This window comes from Ptychodera flava, chromosome 15 (genome assembly GCF_041260155.1).
Source record: "Ptychodera flava strain L36383 chromosome 15, AS_Pfla_20210202, whole genome shotgun sequence".
Classification (NCBI taxonomy): domain Eukaryota; kingdom Metazoa; phylum Hemichordata; class Enteropneusta; family Ptychoderidae; genus Ptychodera; species Ptychodera flava.
The window spans coordinates 27,830,861-27,851,394 of NC_091942.1; the positions used below are offsets into that span (position 1 = coordinate 27,830,861).

Sequence of the window (20,534 nt, forward strand, 5' to 3'; positions counted from 1 at the left end):
ATAATGTTAGAGCCCTTGTAACTCCTATCGATGGTCAACTTTACTCCTTGCGGCTGAAAAATGACAGTTAATGACTCAGGCGCGAAGTCAATTCGAACCTGACCGCCGTCGTTGAACTCTGTAACCAGCCGACTTGTACCATTACATTTTAGGGGTGGCCGACAGGTGTGAGGGAGCTGAATGAGCATGCTTATGGGTATCGACGATTTCGGGATTACTGTGAAATCGCCGATCGACACTGGACGAGAATGACTTGCCTTGTGCCTCAGCACGCTGCGTTGTGAAATCGCCTATACTTACCGAATATTTATCGGCGATTTCCGGACTCTAGATGATACTACAATGACTAGCCTTGTGCCACGGCACGCCGGGTCTGTGAAATTGCCGATATTTATTTATAGTTTAACTATACTTATACTTTGCCAAATACTTTGCTATTTGTATACTACACGTAGGTATTTTACTGTTTTTGTACGGTCGTAACATTTTTTATCTTAATAAACTCATTACACAAACGCGGATTACATTCCAGGTAATTTTCTCACAGGACATTATGTAGTCTCGCTCGAACCATAGTGAACTTTACAGTGTGCATGATGAATTCAGTATGGAAATAGGGTCAATATAGGAACGACTTCCTCCAATCTGATTAAAATCAGATGTAGAGTACAGTACGGTCCTATGACCTTTTTACAATCCTTCGAAAAGATAACGTAAATTAAACTAACAACTACTGCCACTAGCGCGCTACTGCTAGTGCCACCGTATAGTATAGTTAAACTATAAATAACAAGATGCTTCGCAAAACCCTACTGAATGAATGTTTGTGAAAGAGATAACTGGAAATGCATGATATGATGCTTGTACTGTCGGGAATAGTCAGATCTGACCGTCGTCAGTCTAGTGAAAAAAATGACACCGCAGCATCTCACACTCAAAATCCATACCTGCCCTGTGAAGCTGAAGCGAGTATGAGGATGACCCCAATTTTACACTCGCAAGTGTTTATCTCACCTGAAAAACACACAGCAAGTTGATTACAAAGTTGCACATTCCCAAAAGGCAATTAGGGTAAACTATTTTACAGAATCGGTTTGGAGACCATGACGTGATTAAGCCTCTCCTTGTTTTTTCAGTTATTAGTTTTTTGTAATATACAGAAAGAGTTGGGGATTGATATCTTTCAATCCCTTCCATATTAGGGGCAACGTCAAAAGATTGATGTTTGAAAAAAAACTTAATTGCTTAAGTTTGGGGGTGGGGGGTTTTTGGCCAAATTAATTTCTGTGCAGTCAAAAACGATTTAACGTCTTTTTGGCAAATTTTACGATTTCAAGGTGGTTTTTAGCTCACATTTGGTTTTACCAATGTGAGTTTATCGTATAGGCTGAAGTCGATGGCGTCTGTATGTATGTGTGTATGTATGTATGTATGTATGTATGTATGTACAGTATGTCCGTCAACATCAAAAACACGCAAACCGCTGCACGTTTCAGCTTTGTATTTGGTGTGTGGATGCATCCTGGGCTATAGATGGGATTTTGTTCAAATGAAGTCTGCATTGCCAAAATTATGCAAATGAGCTTACAAAATGTGAAAATGGTCAAGAATTAATATCTCAAGAACCACTGTTTTGATTGCTTTGAAAATTTGTGTGCAAGTACCTTAGGTGAACCTTATACAGTTTTATGAATATTGTGAAGATATCCTTAATTTTGTATTTTTATTGAATTTTTTGGTGATTTTTCTCATTTTCAGTAAAAATTCTTCTTCTCTGAAACCGCCAGCCCTATTGCTCTCAAATTTGGATTGGATCTTTGCGAGGGTGTTACGCTTCTAATTTGTTGAAATTATGACAAAATTGGGAAAATTACTATTTTTGTGCAATTTTGTCATTTTTGGTCAAAAAATCTTAGACAGTATTTCCTTTTTAAAACCACTGGACAGACAGCTTTCATATCTGGTAGACAGACGTACAGAGATGACAATAGTTGGTTATGTGGAAATTGTCCTGAAATATAAAAAATTGTATTTTTAAGACAATATTGTCATTTTTGGTCAAGAAAACTTGTTCTCAAACTTACTTGTTTGATAGCTTTGTAATTTGGTATAAGTTCCTTGTTTGATAGCTTTTTAATTTGGTATAAAGTCCCGAAAGATGTTATTAGATAAATTTTCTGCTCAAAGTGTTGGGAAACCCCAAAATTTGTATATTTTAGGTACTTTTCTCAGTTTGTGACCTTAAATGACCTACACCAACCCAGAATATGTTGTGAGACAATTTTGAAGGCTGTGAACATAATTTTGTCATATTTGGTACCAATTTGTAGGAAAATTTGATCCAGAAAACAAAGCTGAGGTGATTTTTTAGCTCACATTTGGTTATACCAATGTGAGTTTATCGTATAAGCTGAAGTCGATGGCGTCTGTATGTATGTGTGTATGTATGTATGTATGTATGTATGTATGTACGTACAGTATGTCCGTCAACATCAAAAACACGCAAACCGCTGCACGTTTCAGCTTTGTATTTGGTGTGTGGATGCATCCTGGGCTATAGATGGGATTTTGTTCAAATGAAGTCTGCATTGCCAAAATTATGCAAATGAGCTTACAAAATGTGAAAATGGTCAAGAATTAATATCTCAAGAACCACTGTTTTGATTGCTTTGAAAATTTGTGTGCAAGTACCTTAGGTGAACCTTATACAGTTTTATGAACATTGTGAAGATATCCTTAATTTTGTATTTTTGTTGAATTTTTTGGTGATTTTTCTCATTTTCAGTAAAAATTCTTCTTCTCTGAAACCGCTAGCCCAATCGCTCTCAAATTTGGGTTGGATCTTTGCAAAGGTGTTACTCTTCTAATTTGTTGAAATTATGACAAAATTGGGAAAATTACTATTTTGGAGCAATTTTGTCATTTTTGGTCAAAAAATCTTAATCAGTATTTTCTTTTTAAAACCCCTGGACAGACAGCTTTTATATTTGGTACACAGACGTACAGAGATGACAATAGTTAGATATGTGGAAATTGTCCTGAAATATACAAATTTGTATTTTTAAGACAATATTGTCATTTTTGGTCAAGAAAACTTGTTCTCAAAATTACTTGTTTGATACCTTTGTAATTTGGTATAAAGTCCCGAGGGATGTTATTAGATAAATTTTCTGCTCTAAGTGTTTGGAAACCCCAAAATTTGTATATTTTAGGTAATTTTCTCTGTTTGTGACCTTAAATGACCTACATGTACACCAACCCAGGATATGTTGTGAGACAGTTTCGAAGGCTGTAAACATAATTTTGTCATATTTGGTATCAATTTGTAGGAAAATTTGATCCAGAAAACAAAGCTGAGGAGAATTTTTTCATTGCGGACCAATTTTTGCAACTTTTCTATGTAAGACATACAAGAACTGATGAGAAATTTGGATCCAGGATAATTCCAGATGTTGTAATCACCGCCCACAGTGGAAGGCATTTCACTATCTGTAACTAACTTAAGTGCTGTTTACATTAGAATGATAACACTCATCGCATTAATTAAAAACTTCCCAAGGTTGTAAATATATTTCCTGTCATCTGGCGTTATGTAATACCAAGGGATGGAACATTTGATATTCAGGAGGGGGTAGGGTCTAGAAGATTGATGAGGTAGCATTACTTTTTTACCAGATCCCTTGTACATTTTTTTACCCACTCCCACCTTTTCTTTTTATCAAACCTTCTCTGTCTATTTTTTGTTGTTGACATTTGCTTATGTATTTAGGATCTGCTTGTCCCATTGCTATAGAAGTTGATATGCATGTTCCTAAAGATGACCTCCAGTACCTAAGTTGGAGACCTTATTTGCTTTTGTCATTCTTGTTTTTCCTGGTTTAAATATTTCTCGAATGGACCAATTCAAACTGAATGTGAGCACACTGTCCTTGACGGTATTTTTTAATTTTCATATAATTCAGTGGTACATTGGTACGTCGTTTGAAAGAATTAGTACAGGGTATGAGTCCGCAATGTTTTTCAATTTTAGGTCAGTTAAGTTAGAAGGGGGAGTGGGGGGTCTGAGGCCAAACTTAAGCAATTAAGTTAGATTTATTATATTGAACTTTTGATGTTGCCCCTTATAGTATCATTTGTCCGAAAATGAAAATAAGGAAGGTCGGGAAGAAATGATCAAATAAATAAAATTATGATTCTCCAGCATCTTGTGTTCATTGTGTCTCTTCGGTCATTGGAGCTCAGGCAACTTGTGTTTAGAAGGGTACCGTTAGATTTTAATAGGTGGGTGAGATTCTTGAATCTCCAGGTGAATTCATGATGTTGTAGCTGAGGGACAGTTTCAAATAGGGTCAATAATAGATCTACGGCTTGCTGATTTTCACCTTGGTTATCTTATTTCAAACTGTAGCCCACAACATGGTATTCACAGCTACACGTAATCATACTAAAATGTCACCTTGACTTTATACAATGCAAGATCCGAGGTACATGAATATTCCACATTGATTAAGGGTCATTAGCATAGAATTTTAATACCGAAACAATGCTCATTAATGTACTCTGCATATTTGAATATCATTATACCTCGCATCTTGCACTAATAGCTTGACTTTCGTTCATTCATTCTGCATCAGTTTTGTGAAAAGCATACCAAGCAATAAATAATGTTTAGGCTATTTAATATTTATTTCTGGGCAACCCTAAAAATTCAAGTAGACCAAATTTATTTCACGCTATATTTGTACACTTGGTATTTCTGGATACACTGGTATATTTCCTATATCAATGATATACATGTATAGCATTGAACAAAATTTCATCTACTGATGTTTGCCTGCATATTCATGTAGTATTTGAAATAAACAACCCTATGTGCTACACTCTTTTCTTGATATTGAAGATGTCATAATTTCTTTCGAGAGAGAGTGGAGATACCATAGCCAAAGAAAAGTGACTTGTGTGTTGAAGAATAAATTATGCAGATGTTAAAGTATGAGTCATTGCTAAAGGAACGAGTAAAGTGTTGTATTTATGACCTGAAAAGATACAGACGTGTTGAAAATTATAACTATCAACAAACAACAGTACAAATAGTTATCCTGGATTTCATGGAAATGTGTCAGGACTTTCCCTCATTCAATCTTTGTCTCATCATCATGTTATTTTTTGTGAGTTAAAGTTGTCATTTATATAACTTTTAATGTTGAAAAATGATCAATTCATTAAAATGTTCGTTGTCTGCTCGCAAAGTGATTCTTTTTCACCCTGGAGTGCGGAGACAAAACGTTGTGGGACGCCACACTGTTTGATTGACAATTTTGTGAGATGAAAGTTGCAATTTGTGAACCACTCACAGACCTTGTTGTTGATGAACTTCCCCCCACGTGGTATAAAATTGAGACAATATTCGGAAAGGACCAATCATTGCGCAAGTTTTAGAGAAGACAATCAACCCGAGGGATATGGGAGGGCTTTATTTTTAAAATATCATCCAATGATAGTTTGGATTTATTTTATAGACATCCTGAAGGAAAGTCATTCATTGACGCCAAGTCGCAACTTTGAACAAAGCGAGAGCCCGGGGATGTTTGAGTACGATCGATCACCCTGCCTCGACAATATTTACCCAGGGACTGGCGTTGGCATGGCCATGGCTTTGATAGATCATACCATGTAAAGTTTTCTTACTACTATCTCGCATTACTCTTTTTTTGCGGATATTTTGTAAATCACACATTTCCAATCGCGTAAATAATAAGCTTAGGCTCCATACACTGAGAATAAACCAAGGGACGGACTACGTCGCATCAGAACATTTTCACGTCCTTTCGTGTGATGATCGACCTCCGCCACTCCATCCCGGTGTCAGCCCCGGCCGGACTGGATGTGTTTAATCACGGCAATTTGACAGCAATACTTGAAAAGAAATACATTACATCCCTACTCATTGTAAAACTTTATCTTTCTGACATTATTATCCAAACATCCTTTCACAAACTCCTCACTTTGCGCGATATGCACATATATGTACGTTTTCCCAGGCCAGGAGATACGGCGCGCCTTTCATCGGCTTGTAACATACACAGGAGTTCGTTGACCTCATCGTACGTCTGGGCGACCGACTGGGCGACGCGCGCGAAATCGAAATATCTTTTAAAAATTGGAAGTTTTGAATAGTTCATGTTGTTTGAATGTTATAATTTTCAAAAGCTCCATGGCTCCTATAATATTCCTATCTATTGGTCTAAATCTACGCCTCGTTTACGAGGGTATACCGTTTCGGTCACAGGTTCATGTTTGTTTGCACAGGCAAAACATGGTCGGGGGTGCTACTCCGTGGCTTGTCCGGAGTGTTCGTTTGATGTCGCTAATTCACATTAAAGCAAACCCATTCACAATTTTAAAGATGGGACGAGTAAATAAAGGTATGCTCGGGACATTATACCGTAGAGATACTTGAAATTAGCGGTTTTCGTTTGTGCTGAATTTGTTCAGTTAGAACATAGGGTAAGCGACGGGGGTCACGTATAGCGGTCGGGCGCACTTACAAACAAAAAGTCGGTCGCGAGCCCCCCACTGGAGACGGAATATTATAATTATAATCGCAAACACGGAGATAATTTAAGCAAACAAATTAAATCAGGTGAATGTCAGAATAATCCGCAAGAAACTTACCAAAATGTACCTCATTAAATGCGATTGTGTTTGTTTATATTTGCCTTTATTATAATTTCTCGCGCGGGGGCACCGTCAATTGTTAGGGTAAGCGAGAGTACACGGGATTTTGCGAGAGATTTTGAAAAATCGCATTTTTTATCAAAATTATGAATTTTTATCAACATATTACTGTACCACCGTGTTCTTGGATGAGAAGAGAACGTGTGGCCACAAAACAGGGTCTCTTTACGATCTGTGCTTGGAGAACGGGGTGAAAAAATGATCCGGGCGTAAATAGGTCAACCTGAATTCTTTTTACTATATAGTAGTAAATATCGGCAATTTCACAGACCCGGCGTGCCGTGGCACAAGGCTAGTCATTGTAGTATCATCTAGAGTCCGGAAATCGCCGATAAATATTCGGTAAGTATAGGCGATTTCACAGACGCAGCGTGCTGAGGCACAAGGCAAGTCATTCTCGTCCAGTGTCGATCGGCGATTTCACAGTAATCCCGAAATCGTCGATACCCGTAAGCATGCTCATTCAGCTCCCTCACACCTGTCGGCCACCCCTAAAATGTAATGGTACAAGTCGGCTGGTACAGAGTTCAACGACGGCGGTCAGGTTCGAATTGACTTCGCGCCTGAGTCATTAAACTGTCATTTTTCAGCCGCAAGGAGTAAAGTTGACCATCGATAGGAGTTACAAGGGCTCTAACATTATCTGGGAGCAGGATTATGGTGAAATTTGCACACGGTAAGGGGAGATTCTCTGATAATGCGGCCCCGTGTGTGCTGGACCATGCAGTGTAGATCCGCACTGCAGCTTTTACACGAGCAGGTATTGGGAGAAATTGTAGCCCTGGTTGGGGCAAGGCGCGAGCCGCACGACAGAAGCCCAATCCCCACCAACCAAGGGCTACAATTATTGCAGCTAGCCCGAATGTAACAATGGTGGTGCATAAGATGGCTTCGCTCGCATACAGAGAGAAAATTAGGCTTTCCCTACATTTACAAGCGCGGCTTGGTACATCGTGTACCTAGGCGAGGTGGGTGTGCTCGAAAACGAAGGTCAATGCAAAATTTGGATTCAAAATCGGCTGTTTTGGCGGAGAAACTGCCCGCCGTATTTCTGAGGAGCCACCAGCGGTTTTTCCTATATCGAGATGCCTATATCAGTCTGCGAGGCCGTTTAACGCCGGTAACACACGTACACAGCCCTGTCACCGCACCGGCTGGCATGCTTTGGCTGCACGTTAAAGCAGCTCAACTTTCCAAGATCAAACGGTCAGTATCTCGTGAAAACAGCGACATTGCAATGAAAATTGTTTTAGTCTGTGCTTTTAATCAAATGAAAATGCACGTGGCCTCGGTTTTCAATTTCAACGGCCTAGGTCCGATGTTTCCTCTCGTCTGATCATCGTCGTAAACCACGTGCCTCTTTACGGCAACTACTCAGCGCTACCCGTCAAGCGTTTGATGTTTGCGTAGGTCAGCGTAGCGAAAATTATTGCTCTGGCTCGCGAGAATGTCGTCTGATATACATTTCCATGCGTTGTCGCCCCCGTATGTATCTGTTGCGTTTTTACCATACATGTAGGCATTTGTAATCTGTGGACTGCCTTGCTTTTAGTTGTATATGGTGTTTACTGCTAGCAGCCCTAACTATGTACGTGCTTGAATATTAAAATCCAAAGCACTTTTTCATTCTGCACCTATCTTTGTCACTCATTCTCTTTTTTCTTCCGCTGCTCTGGTCTCTGGAACTTCGCTTTTGCTTGCAAATGCTTTCTAGTTTAGCATGTATTTTTGCTGTTAGGCATGTACACAGTACATTATGTGTGTCAATGTTTTATAAACATGAGTAATATTAGAAAAGTTGTATATACATTCACTATATAATTTCAAGTATTGGCCTTCTCAGAGTACTGAAAACAATTTTCTTCTTGCAGAATGTCCAAATGGCCATCCATACACCATTGGAGAGGTAAGTACAATATGTTGTTGTCCCTCAGTTTTTAATTCCAACATTCGGGTGACCTGTCAAAATGCTAGAGGCACAGATTATAATGATTTAAGTCCTGCAAATTATCAACAAGTTGTCACTGAAAACATTGGGGGGGGGGGGGTTGCACGAGAGCAATCATGAAATCGTTGTATCCATATTTTAATAACTTGAATCACGCAGGCAGCGCTGTACCTGTTGTGTGATTATTTGTAAATGACACAGCTCCATTGCATTTTTCATTTCCTCTGTGTGGTCCTGTGACATCATTCTATACCACTGTAGATCTGCTCATGTCACCTCACAACTTTGTCCTCCCATCTAGTGTGGTCGACCATACGGTTTGGGCCAGTGTAAAGACTGTGGAGCTGCAATAGGTGGACAAAGCCATACACCAGCTGCTGGCAATAAATTGGCTAGAATGTAAGTAGTAGTGATCAGAGAGTTGATCTCCTTTTCCAATTCTTTTTCTACCTTGATGATAGTGTCATCGACCAACTGGTCTTGGACAATGTAAAGATTGTGGTGCACCTATTGGAGGAAGGAGTTACAATGTGCTTGCTGAAGGCAACAGGTTGGCCAGAACGTGAGTAGCTGGATAATGCATAGCCATAACTTGACCACTCTGGAAGATTTTGTCAAGAAAACAAAAATCTCAGAGTATCTTCATCAGAGTAACCATCCAAAGATGAACTATCTCAAATGTCAAATGCAATACTGCCTATCTCCATTTCATGGGGAAACAGAGACAAGCATATTTGGAGATAATCATCTGCATAATATTTGTGAGCATGGCATTTTTGTATTATTTCATGATAAGAAAAGCTTCTTTATACTAAAAGAAGTCACAATGGCAGTAAGTGATCTGAAGATTAAAAATAAACTTTTTAAAAGCAGTATCTCATGTCACTTCTTTTTGTCTGTGTCTGTTGCCTTGCTTGCTACAATTTACAACATATGCCCAGAAGACTGCGAAGATAAGAAAAACTTATCTCATTTTGCACTTCCAGGCATGACACAACACAAACTGGCCATATACTTGGTGCACCTGACAGGAGACACAATGAGATTCCAGTGCCTGAAAGACAGATGCCACCAGTTGCCACAGCAATTGTCAGACTGTTGATGCATGCAGCAATGATAGGAGCTGCAACAAAGGCTCCAAGGGTTGGTTTCATTACATGTCAATATTTTACCATGATCCAAACAGAATTTCTTTCCTCTTATCTGTAATGCACATTAATGTTGAAATGGCATGTCAGTATGTCAGTTTTAGCTCCCATTTGGTATACTTCACATACAAATTCCTCTTATATGAATGTTATAAGATTCTTTTATTTGTATAATGCTTCTTATTAAAACTAATGAGTTTCTTGCTAATTTGCAAACATATTTAATACATATACGAAATATGTGAATTGAATTGTTCCTTTTATACTTACATATCTTCTAAGAACTGATAATTTTCTTACTAATTTGCATACAAAGTACTTATAAGAAATTAATAGAATTTTTTACTTTTTCGTATTGTAGTTCTTACATCTTTTAAGATCTTAAAAGTTACCTTCTAATAGGCATGCAAAATACTTAAAAGAACTTTACAGGAATTTCACTTCCTTTCTGCAGTGCTCCAAAACATTTCTTATAACAACATAAATTTGTTTTATTATTATGCATATAAAATACTCATAAGAAATGTACTGGACTTTCACCAGTAATTTCAATCAGTGAAAAATTCACTCTCACTGATCAAATAAGCGATGCAAGGGCTGGGTCAGTGTGATAACATATATATTGGGGTTTTTGCCTGAACGGGCCAATTGCTCACAAAAATGAAATGCATATATTCTGGTAATGACATTGTTCATGGGTATTAGGAAATTAGCTGCATGCCTGCATGAGTAAAATATTCAACTGGTATCTTTATTTATAGAATCTGACTGGAGTGATACATCCAACAATCAACAACAATGCTGTCCCACAATTTCTGTTGCATCATTTGGACTGTGATTTACAACTCTTGTCTCGTGCAAGCGGTAAGAGCATTGATGATTCTGCCCTGATTGTTCACATGGTTCTCAATAGGATGCTTACAACAAAACCTCAGGGTAAGTAGTTTATAGCATTTAGTTATTCTATGTGCTGAGCTATGTGAGAGGTCTGAAATCGGCAGTCTGCGCCCCCAAACTGCGCTAGCGCATTTCAATTTGCGCTATCATTCTGCGCTCCCATTCTGCGCTATCGATCTGCGCCTGTTTTGCGCTCTCTATTTCTCCAAACCATATGTGCTGTGAAAACGACCCAACTAGCACAAGAACGTACTACGTCGATCATGATTTTACTATTTCCATCATTTGATTTTTTGATATGACATTGGATCGAGATATGGTGCTGCAGGCCGTTTAGGGAGCTGCATTTAGGACCCTGGTAGCGAGTCCTGTATCATCGATGGCTGCCAGACCTACGTGGAGATAGAGTTGACCTTTCAAAATTCTGCCTTCCCGACATACACCTACGTACTTTTTTGACTTTCCAAACATGTAAACTACATGTATGAGTGTGATAGAAACGACACATGTGCAACCACTTAACTTAACCAAGTATCCGCGGTTTGAAACAGTCCCGACATTTACGTCCCTCGGACTGGCACTGTCGCTCTACAAACCCTCGCCCCGTCCGGCTCATTCATTGACTCGGATGTGATACATTGTGGATGAAAATTCAATTTTATGAAATATAAATATTGTAGAATCAGTAGACAGTCCCCTGCAAATCAAATAGGTGTGTACATACAGGTTCAGTAAGGTTGTACTTTCACTCGGCCGCTAGTTGACAGGTTCACAATTGATGTGATTGTGAGTGCACTGAACAGCTAGGACGTAATTGTGTTGTCATGCTGAAGTGTGGCCCGCGGTTAGTGGTTTTCAATGTTAAAACTCGTTGAAGTGCAAATATGTGCATAAAACTAGCCGTTAAAGGATGACCGGTCGATGAAAATACGAAAACTTTCCATGCAATATGCATTATTCACACCGACACGGCTTCATCAACTGTCCCCGTACTAAAGGAAGATGACACGCGTATTTTATTCAACATATTCGGTCACCTATTCGGTAATGACGTAGCGCACGATCTCCTTCAAATGTTTTACTAGCCAAGCCTTTTTAATGAGCTTACTGTTCTGACTGAGAATTTAAATAAGTTAGAACTAAATTTAACTTATTCCAACTTAAAGTCGACCGTACATCGGTAGATCCTGCACGTAACGCTTGGCTGACGGATATTGATCGGAGCGCAAGGGGGGGGCGGGGGGTGGCCCTATATACCGGAAGGAAGGAAGTAAACCAGTTCAAGTGACCTGAAAATGTACTTCCAGATGATTACAAGACGCTTGCGACGCTTGATCTCGACCAACATGCCACGATTTTCGTTGCTCGATAATCCGGTCCTACAATCTCTCCAAAACAAAACGAAAACTGCCAGGACTTTCTTTTGGGAAAGTGTTGGGTCACATCGTACCGGGAAATTCCTGAAATATTACTAAAATGGCAAACTATCAGCTAAAATCGGTACTACAAGACACATATAATTAAAGTTTGAAAAAATAATACTCTCAATAATACTCAATCTCTCCCGTTGTAGGAAAGAGCGACAGGTTTGCAGCGCGGTGCAAAAGCTATTAATTATAAGAAAATACAACAAACATTTTATGTTGTCAAGAGTTAGATGTGTTCGTTTCATCTTGAGGTAGGAAAAATACAACCGATGTCGGCGCTGACATGAACTTGACAGTCATTTTTCACAAAGAACATGCATAAATTGCCGCGCGAGACAGGAAGTAGACAACGTGAGTCAAGAACAAGTGAATGTCCAACGCGATCGCGCGACGACAGCACACAGGTCTCGATCGGATAGACTTTTTTACACAAGTTTCGACATCTTCATCTTGACTGTGAACTCTGGTAACCAGATTGTAACTGTTGAGACAACAGTATACAGTTAATCTACTAGTTAAACATTCGAAAATTGGATTTAAACTAGGTTTACCAAAGATGTGGTTGCGGTTTTAAATTGCCGTCTCCGGTATAGAAATAAATACATGCACCACGGTGTTTGGGTCAAGTAGGGGTAACTTTATTACTACTAGTCAAAAGTCTATATTCAACAGAGTGCCGTGACCACCCCCCAAAATGCTAGCAAGTGGCGAGATAACAGAGTTGTGGCTGCCGGGGGTGGCCACTGGCACTACCATTATGTAAGTAAATGTTTCCAATAACTATATTGCTGAAAACGTCACGGTTATCTTCCATTCCGACGTCTTGTGCCCCACTTGCCAAAAACTTTGAAAACGGTTGTTCACTCGAATTTAGGCTATCGCCGGGCAGATCGTCCATGTAGCCGACACGAACACAAAGTGTCTGTCAGCGGCCACCAAAAACTATTAAAAATAGTAAAGAATGAGCTACAAAATCACTATCAGTTTCGCTGGGAACATATTCGATCGCTTGTTACACAACTGTTACCAGATTTCAGGTAACACTGTTTACCACACGATGGATCTTTATTTAATACAGTAACCTATAGAGATAGCTGATTGATATCGTATATAAGACAGGTGCCTCTACTGCGGTAAAACTAATAGTTTATCCCTATTGTAAATCCGGTCCCCGTGAGTTGAAATGTCCGACTTCTGCATGGTCACCGCGCCGTGCAGTGTAGCGACAATGATATGATTGCAATTTCGTTTGAAGTTCGTTTACATGTATGTTAACGCAAATAAGGTGAAAAATATCAATGTTTGCCAGTATCTTGTTCTACGGGACGAGATTGTGCTGCTCTTGTACTGCATGAACTTTGATCGAAGTGCGTTGGCCGTCTTTTGATTTTGAATGTCGAAAATTGCATATGGTACCTCTCCTAAAGCCTTGTGAACTGCGATTTGTTTGCATTTTTTCACGATTTTACTTTCTAACTAAATAAGTTCACGTAAAATGTACTGATAGATGCGTAGGGAAGTTTATTACTCACAAAATTTGTACTGTGTGTACAAGTTTGAACAATTATTATCAATAATGAACGGTTGCTGCTCTCATAAAATTGCCGCTGCTTGGACGTGCATCTATGTGTCATAACCTTCCAAGAAACAAACATGATGTAATTTACTGATATGAGTAACACTGGATTCCCTTGTAGCTGATTTCCTTGATGTTCTGGTTGTAAGCTTTACTCTCTCCCTTACATGGCTAGTTTTTGAAAATGTCGGGAAATCAAAGACGATGTAAAAACTGCTCAATTCGCTTGCTCATTCCGACATAAACAACAGTGTACTAGTTTATCAACATATCATGTAGTGAGTAGAATTCAAAGAATATCCAAATGTCGAAACATTAAAATGAACACAATATGAGAAGATTCCTTTCACAAAAAGATCAACTTCAAGTGATACTTTTGAAGATTTGAAACCGAGTACGTATACCCTACTTCACACCTCGTCAGTCTTACGTCATCGACAAGTCACCCACTGCGTCGGCAGGCTTGACGTCATGGACGTAGACTTGTCAATCATCACGGAAGTCGCGAACATGTATGATCTGTCGGGTTCAAACGTTTCTGTGAACATGAACAGAAATTCTCAGTATCGACAAAGAAATCGTCAAAAAAGAAGTTGAAAATCGTGATGCTAACGTAAACAAAATTTTGTATCCAGTTGTGCCATTCCATGTTGCAGGGTTGCGTCGCCAGCCCTGCCACTCACTCTGCTGTGCATTGTTGGACTCGGGGAAATAGTCGCCGTCAACTAACAGCAACGTCTAACCATGGGGATACTAACATAATTTTAGTCAGAACTTGACTTTGAGCTTTAAACTACTTGATCACTTCCCGAACTCCTTATACGAGAAAGAAAATCATCTAATTTTTACTACTTCACATATCTTTTGTGTCGGATCCACTGTCCACAGAATGTATTATCGTGATTGTACCGGAAATATATTCGATCTTATATTACTTATAACCAGTCGTCCTGACAATCCTGACATACGTCAAAGTTTTGAAAAATACATATGTCCTACGATCTGGCTGGCAGCTTTATCAATCTGTGGCAAAGTGCCACAGATTTATATCGCGTTAGTTTCGTAAATGTCACAGCTACAAAACTAAACTTATAACATTCCATAGATAGCGCAGAATGTGGGCGCAGATCGATAGCGCAGAATGGGAGCGCAGTTTGATAGCGCAAATTGAAATGCGCTAGCGCAGTTTAGGGGCGCAGACTGCCGATTTCAGACCTCTCACATACCTGAATGTGCTCAGGCATCTTCCAGTACTCAGTTATATAAGGTTCTAATGAAGGGCAAGTGAATCTGTGAAAACGATGCACCCAGAAGAAGATGCTGTGACTGACTGCAACGCCGATTATTTTATGTCCATCCCTCAATATTGTGATTTTACTAATGATATCACATTTTGACATTGGCAATTCATGCTAATGGCCAGCAGAGTATTAAAATGCCAAGTCCAAAGAGACGTAGTGCAGTCTTCCTTTTGAAGGAGTTACTTAGACTTCAATTCAGTGTGCACATCATAACCACATACATTCTCATAAAACTTTGCTTCCAAGTTACAGTGTTGAAGTGTGATTGTGTTTTCTATCAGTTTGATACGGCACATACTTTGTTGATATATCTTGTCAATAAGTGTTCATTCATTCACTATATATTTTGATAATTGATCCATCACCAATCTAACCTAGGCCTTTTCACACAACTCTGGCCATTGCAACTGTAATATCTCTATGTGTTCACATGGCCTGTTTGGAAATAAAGTCCAAAAGCGTAGCACTTGCAATTTCATTCAAATCCCTTAGAACAATACGCATATTTTCACTTGATAAGTGTACCTTGGAGTGAGTTTGCTAATAGTTTGCACTCCATCAAGCAAATACTTCTATCAACAGTGAATTACTAAATCCCAATGGAACTGCACAAAAATCACCTGAACACCAGGAGACATTATAACTTTAACTAAATGTATGTTTGATGTACGTCTACCCTACCATATATGTAGGTCATGATCAGTTCAACCCACTACTTATATCAAAGAAATGCAGACTGCAGTGGGAGGATACCTTCACAAGGACTTTCATCAATCCCATTGTACAGGTGGGTAATCAAAGCACTGTTCTCATTCAAATACACATTTCAGTTTTATCAACGCATGCATGTTCTCTGTAAGAGTTTGAATAGCACGAATTCAATCACTTCCTGCTGAATTGTAGTTATATTTAATTACGTAATATATTTTGGATCAGTGCTTTTGATGTCTTAATTTTACATGGTGTTTGCATTCATTAGTTTGATATTTAATAGGAAATCCAGTTGACGAATGTAAAATGTGCACAATTATGAAACTAGGTCCAAACAAATGAACTTTTAATTTACAGAGAAAACAATTTACCTAGAACATTATAGAAAATTTTGATTTTGTAATTTTCTCCCAATCATCAGTTTTCTGTGTGTAATTTCCTAACATCTGGCTAGAAGCTGACATTTTGCAAATATGTCTAATCTTATTCATGATGCATTATGTACTCTTCGATTACAATGGCAACTGAACACAACATTTATTCCATTGGTTTAGAAACAAATTCCATACTCTGAAATTTAATTGCTCCTGCTGTCAACTTTCTCTTATACAAAAGGATGTAACTACAAGACTCCAGCAAGCCAACAGACTGGTACATGATGACAAACGACTTGGAAACAACCCGCTGCTGAAACTTCTCCATGAAGTTGATCCTCCATCCCAAAACTTGAGCACGGAGTCCCTGTACAATGTACCAACTGTATGGAGATACAGGTCAAGAGTTACCATTGAACACTTGACACATGCTTTGCAAGAGAGCATGGCTGCCAAGAAGCACAGGAAGCAATGCAGAATCTTAAAGGAATTCCTTGATAGAGTAAGTTTTCAATGTCAGAGGATTGAAGGTATCTGATTTTTGTCAAGATAAACGAGCTGTTAGCTGTTCAATAGAAAAGGGGAAAGAATATGTGCTACCAAAAGAATTTAGGGGATTGAGTAAAAAAAATCCAATGCTTGTAAAGTGCACTAATGAGCATTGTCAGAGGATGAAAAAGACTGACTTTCAGTGAAGAAAATTCATTGACCTAAAGTAATGTTTTCTAAAGAGACATTCGGTGAAAATGCATACATGCAGACAGACATATATATATATATATATATATATATATATATATATATATATATATATATATATATATTTATCACATACATAGACCCAGTTATCCCTATAGTATGACGTCACACTATAGGTATATGACTACGATGAATCCATATTCCACATGTGGTGGATATGGGACCCGGACTACTTTTAAAACGTAAACAAAAATCAGCTGTTCAGAACTTAATTTCAAATCCCTGTAATGCAAAAGTGGGAGGGTAATGAAACATAAGGAAATATGGAGTATTAAAATATATGTGTATAATACAAAATACTGTCGATACTAGAATTTTTATGAATTTGTGTTTCGTCGTCGTTGATTTCGATTGATTTGTACACCGCTGACATTTTAGTACGGTATGTTACCGGCATTTTGTGTTGTGTACCTCGTCAAATTGCCCTTGTCGATGTCCATCAAACAACATAAGCATAACGATAACCCAAGACACGTACCAATCATCCCTGCAGCAGTAAGAATGTTTTCTGAAGCAACATTGACGGGTTTCAAGTTCAACATCACGATCAATGCTGCCGCGGCAGTCAACCAGTCGAGTTCCGGGACGAGCTGATGAAGCGAAGAGTGTACATCATTTCTGACAGCAATGACGATACTCCGGACTTGAGACTCATCAGAAGAAACGCTATTTTATTTTTCAAGAGCGACGAGTTCACAATGTTATCAGTACATTTAAACTTAAAGGTGCAAGCTATTGTTTTGTCCGTCCATAGTGTGCATCACGTACATTTCCTGTATTGTACCTTGTTGTTGAACTTCCGTCGTCTCGCGTCTGAGCTGAGAAAGACTTGTTGCTTGTATGTAGTCATACTTATTGAGTCAGAGCCAAACACTGTTCTTCATTATATCTAAACAAGCTCATTTTACTCGTAAAATATTAAACATACAATTGACAATTTCGTAAAACATAATAATTGTTAATTTTGAAAATTTCATACAAACTTTGCAAAGCAGAATTCTTTGAATGATGTTCGAATATTGACAAAAATAACCCGTTCTCACCAGCCGCGGCTGAGTGTCGCGACGTCCCGCTTGTACGTCCAATAATTTTATGAATGAATTTTCACTAAAATTGATGTTATAATATGTACCAAATAAATACCTTGCATTAAAAATCCATAGTCTTTCCTGTTTCCGCTTGATTCGCACAGAAAAAGCACTACGAAAGACGCTAATTATCCATAGGAGCAGCCTCAACATTTTGAGCTGAGCGCAGTCAAGTCAGCTGTGACCCAGCCATGACCGCATAACATGAGCGTATGAATTCTTGAAAAATACTCCCTCTCGTTTTTTCCCAGTAATTATAATTCCTGGAAGGTTTATTTACAGAAAACTTGGGTCTATGCATGTGATAAATATATAATCCCCCCGTATTCCTCACTCGTGTGTCTGCGTCGCTGACTCGTGATTCCCCGTGTAGCGGCCGTATCCCCCCTCGCCTACGGCTCGGAGGGATACGGCCGCTACACGGGGAATCACTCGTCTGCGACGCAGCCACACTCGTTCGGAATACGGGGGGATTATATATATATATATATATATATATATATATATATATATATATATATATATATATATATATATATATATATATATATATATATATATATATATATATATATATATATACACACACAAACTTATGTCCTATTTCCTTCACAGGAACATGTTCTTCGTGCTCTGAAGTACCTGCCTGACATCATTCATCTACAACAACTGTTGATTGACAGATTTCATAGAAATATTGATGTCCATGAAGCTACCAACTTGAAAATTGGGAGGTTCCTCAGTGAATTGCCAAAAGGTTCTGTAAAGGTTTACTTATCGCTATGACCAAAAGTGTACTTCTTTAGCTCATATGAATTTGTTAAAGCAGAGACTGGTAATGCAAAGTGCAGAGTTGAAAGTACCAAGAATGTTTTGGGGACTCGTTGCTTAAAGTTGTTATACTGTACACATGTTGTTGTTTTTTCTTCTTGAAACAATGTGTTTAACTATAGAAGAAGTGATATTAATTTGAGAAGTACATATCTTATTTTCCAGGGCTTGTTTTCATGTGAAAAATTTTCTTGTGAAACTAGGATATCAAGGAAAATTTTAGTGATAAACACAGTAATCAAATAGGTTTTCCACAAATTTTTCTCGTGAAAAAAGGCTCTATGCCTACCATTCTTTTGTCATATTTTTTACTTTTAAATTAAGGCAATATTATTTCCCCAGAGAAGAGAATTACTTGATCTGAATTTGTAATTGACTTTGTTGATGTCTACAGGTCATATCAGGAATAAACACTACAGGCTGTTAGAAAGTTTTGCAACAGCATGGAATCTTGTCAGACAGGATGTGGCTGATTACGGTAAGTACAGTATAACCATTTTCTCTTATGGCAAGTTATAAATTTTGGCAGATATTTGTGATCTCTCCATTTCAGATGTGTATAGAGGTCACATCCATATGCTAGATAATACGTCGGTTTTGAGTTACCATAAGACCATGCGGTAATTCAAGGATTTCAAGCTTTAATTATCAAGCGATAATTCTTCCAGATCAACCAACATACTCGCTAGACGAAACAGCAACAGTCTCGACGTCGGCGTCTCGCCAACGCATGTAAAACGGGAACTTGCCTCGCTACTCGAAGAGCAAGATCACTAAAATATATTAAAATAAATTTTCACAAACACAAACTAAGTAAATAATCTACACTGCGACTGATGAGAAACCACACACTCGGGTTTCGAAATGCAAGCGTCAAAGGGCCACTCTATCAACTTTGTCACACCATAGGCCCGGCTGCGTCTCGACATAAGCTTTCCCCACACGAACAAAACATTACCGTACACACAAATCCAAACTGAAACAAACATTTTTATTAACACAAACAATCGGATAAGAATGTAGGAACACATATTCGAAACGAATCAAACACAAACTCGACACAAAAAAAAAACATTTTGGATAGTAGGCCTATAGTGCGGAGCCTCTTTCACATTTTTACATTAGTTTCTAATCCAAGGTCAATGGATTTCTCAGCAAGCTCTACCAACTCAGCCTTTTTAGCTTTGGAAGGAGGAATCTTCCTTGCTTTTAAAAATTCATGAAGCTCTTTCATGTTCATTTTGCGGACGTCTTCACGCGTGATGTTGCGACTTCCCTCCATGACGGAAATTTTTGCCCCCACTTTTGCGAAATCTCGAGTGCCCCCATGCGACCGATGTTAAAAATTTGTGTGTTTTCTGACAACTCGAAACCGACGTATTGTGTTTTGATTGAGATTTGCTTTCTGATGTGTGAATAAAGGCTGTCTGTGGTCCTTTCTAGTTTACCTGTTTAAAAAATAACACCTTAGCTAATCCGTTTCCCGCAGGTGGATTGTTTGTTCCGAAGGACTTGTCTGACCAAGTGATTGACGGAGATTCCAGCCTGGCTATGATACTGCCCACCAGGAAGGGAGATGGTGTCTGTTCTACTGCACTGGTAGATTTCCTAATCATCACACAGAATCAGTTCATGGATAAATATAAAGCAATAACCAATCGTGATGTGAGGTAAAAAATTTTTGGAGTATTTTAGAGTTTTTGAAATTGTGATGTAAAACCATTGCTATATTTCAC

General features: G+C 38.6%; 1 protein-coding gene across 2 annotated transcripts in view; it reads left to right on the plus strand.

Annotated features, from left to right (window-relative positions):
• The window catches only part of LOC139151739 (E3 ubiquitin-protein ligase rnf213-alpha-like), a 50,006-nt gene that overhangs the window by 21,303 nt on the left and 8,169 nt on the right, over positions 1 to 20,534 (plus strand). Inside the window, exons 18-26 of one of the 2 annotated variants that reach the window (XM_070724713.1) lie at positions 8,610 to 8,644; positions 8,988 to 9,085; positions 9,673 to 9,829; positions 10,596 to 10,770; positions 15,728 to 15,822; positions 16,362 to 16,622; positions 18,583 to 18,724; positions 19,193 to 19,276; positions 20,288 to 20,468. In XM_070724713.1, coding sequence (XP_070580814.1) covers positions 8,610 to 8,644; positions 8,988 to 9,085; positions 9,673 to 9,829; positions 10,596 to 10,770; positions 15,728 to 15,822; positions 16,362 to 16,622; positions 18,583 to 18,724; positions 19,193 to 19,276; positions 20,288 to 20,468 — 1,228 coding nt within the window. Of the gene's footprint in view, positions 1 to 8,609; positions 8,645 to 8,987; positions 9,086 to 9,147; positions 9,249 to 9,672; positions 9,830 to 10,595; positions 10,771 to 15,727; positions 15,823 to 16,361; positions 16,623 to 18,582; positions 18,725 to 19,192; positions 19,277 to 20,287; positions 20,469 to 20,534 lie in introns of both variants that reach the window. The other variant, XM_070724712.1, reaches the window with a different exon arrangement.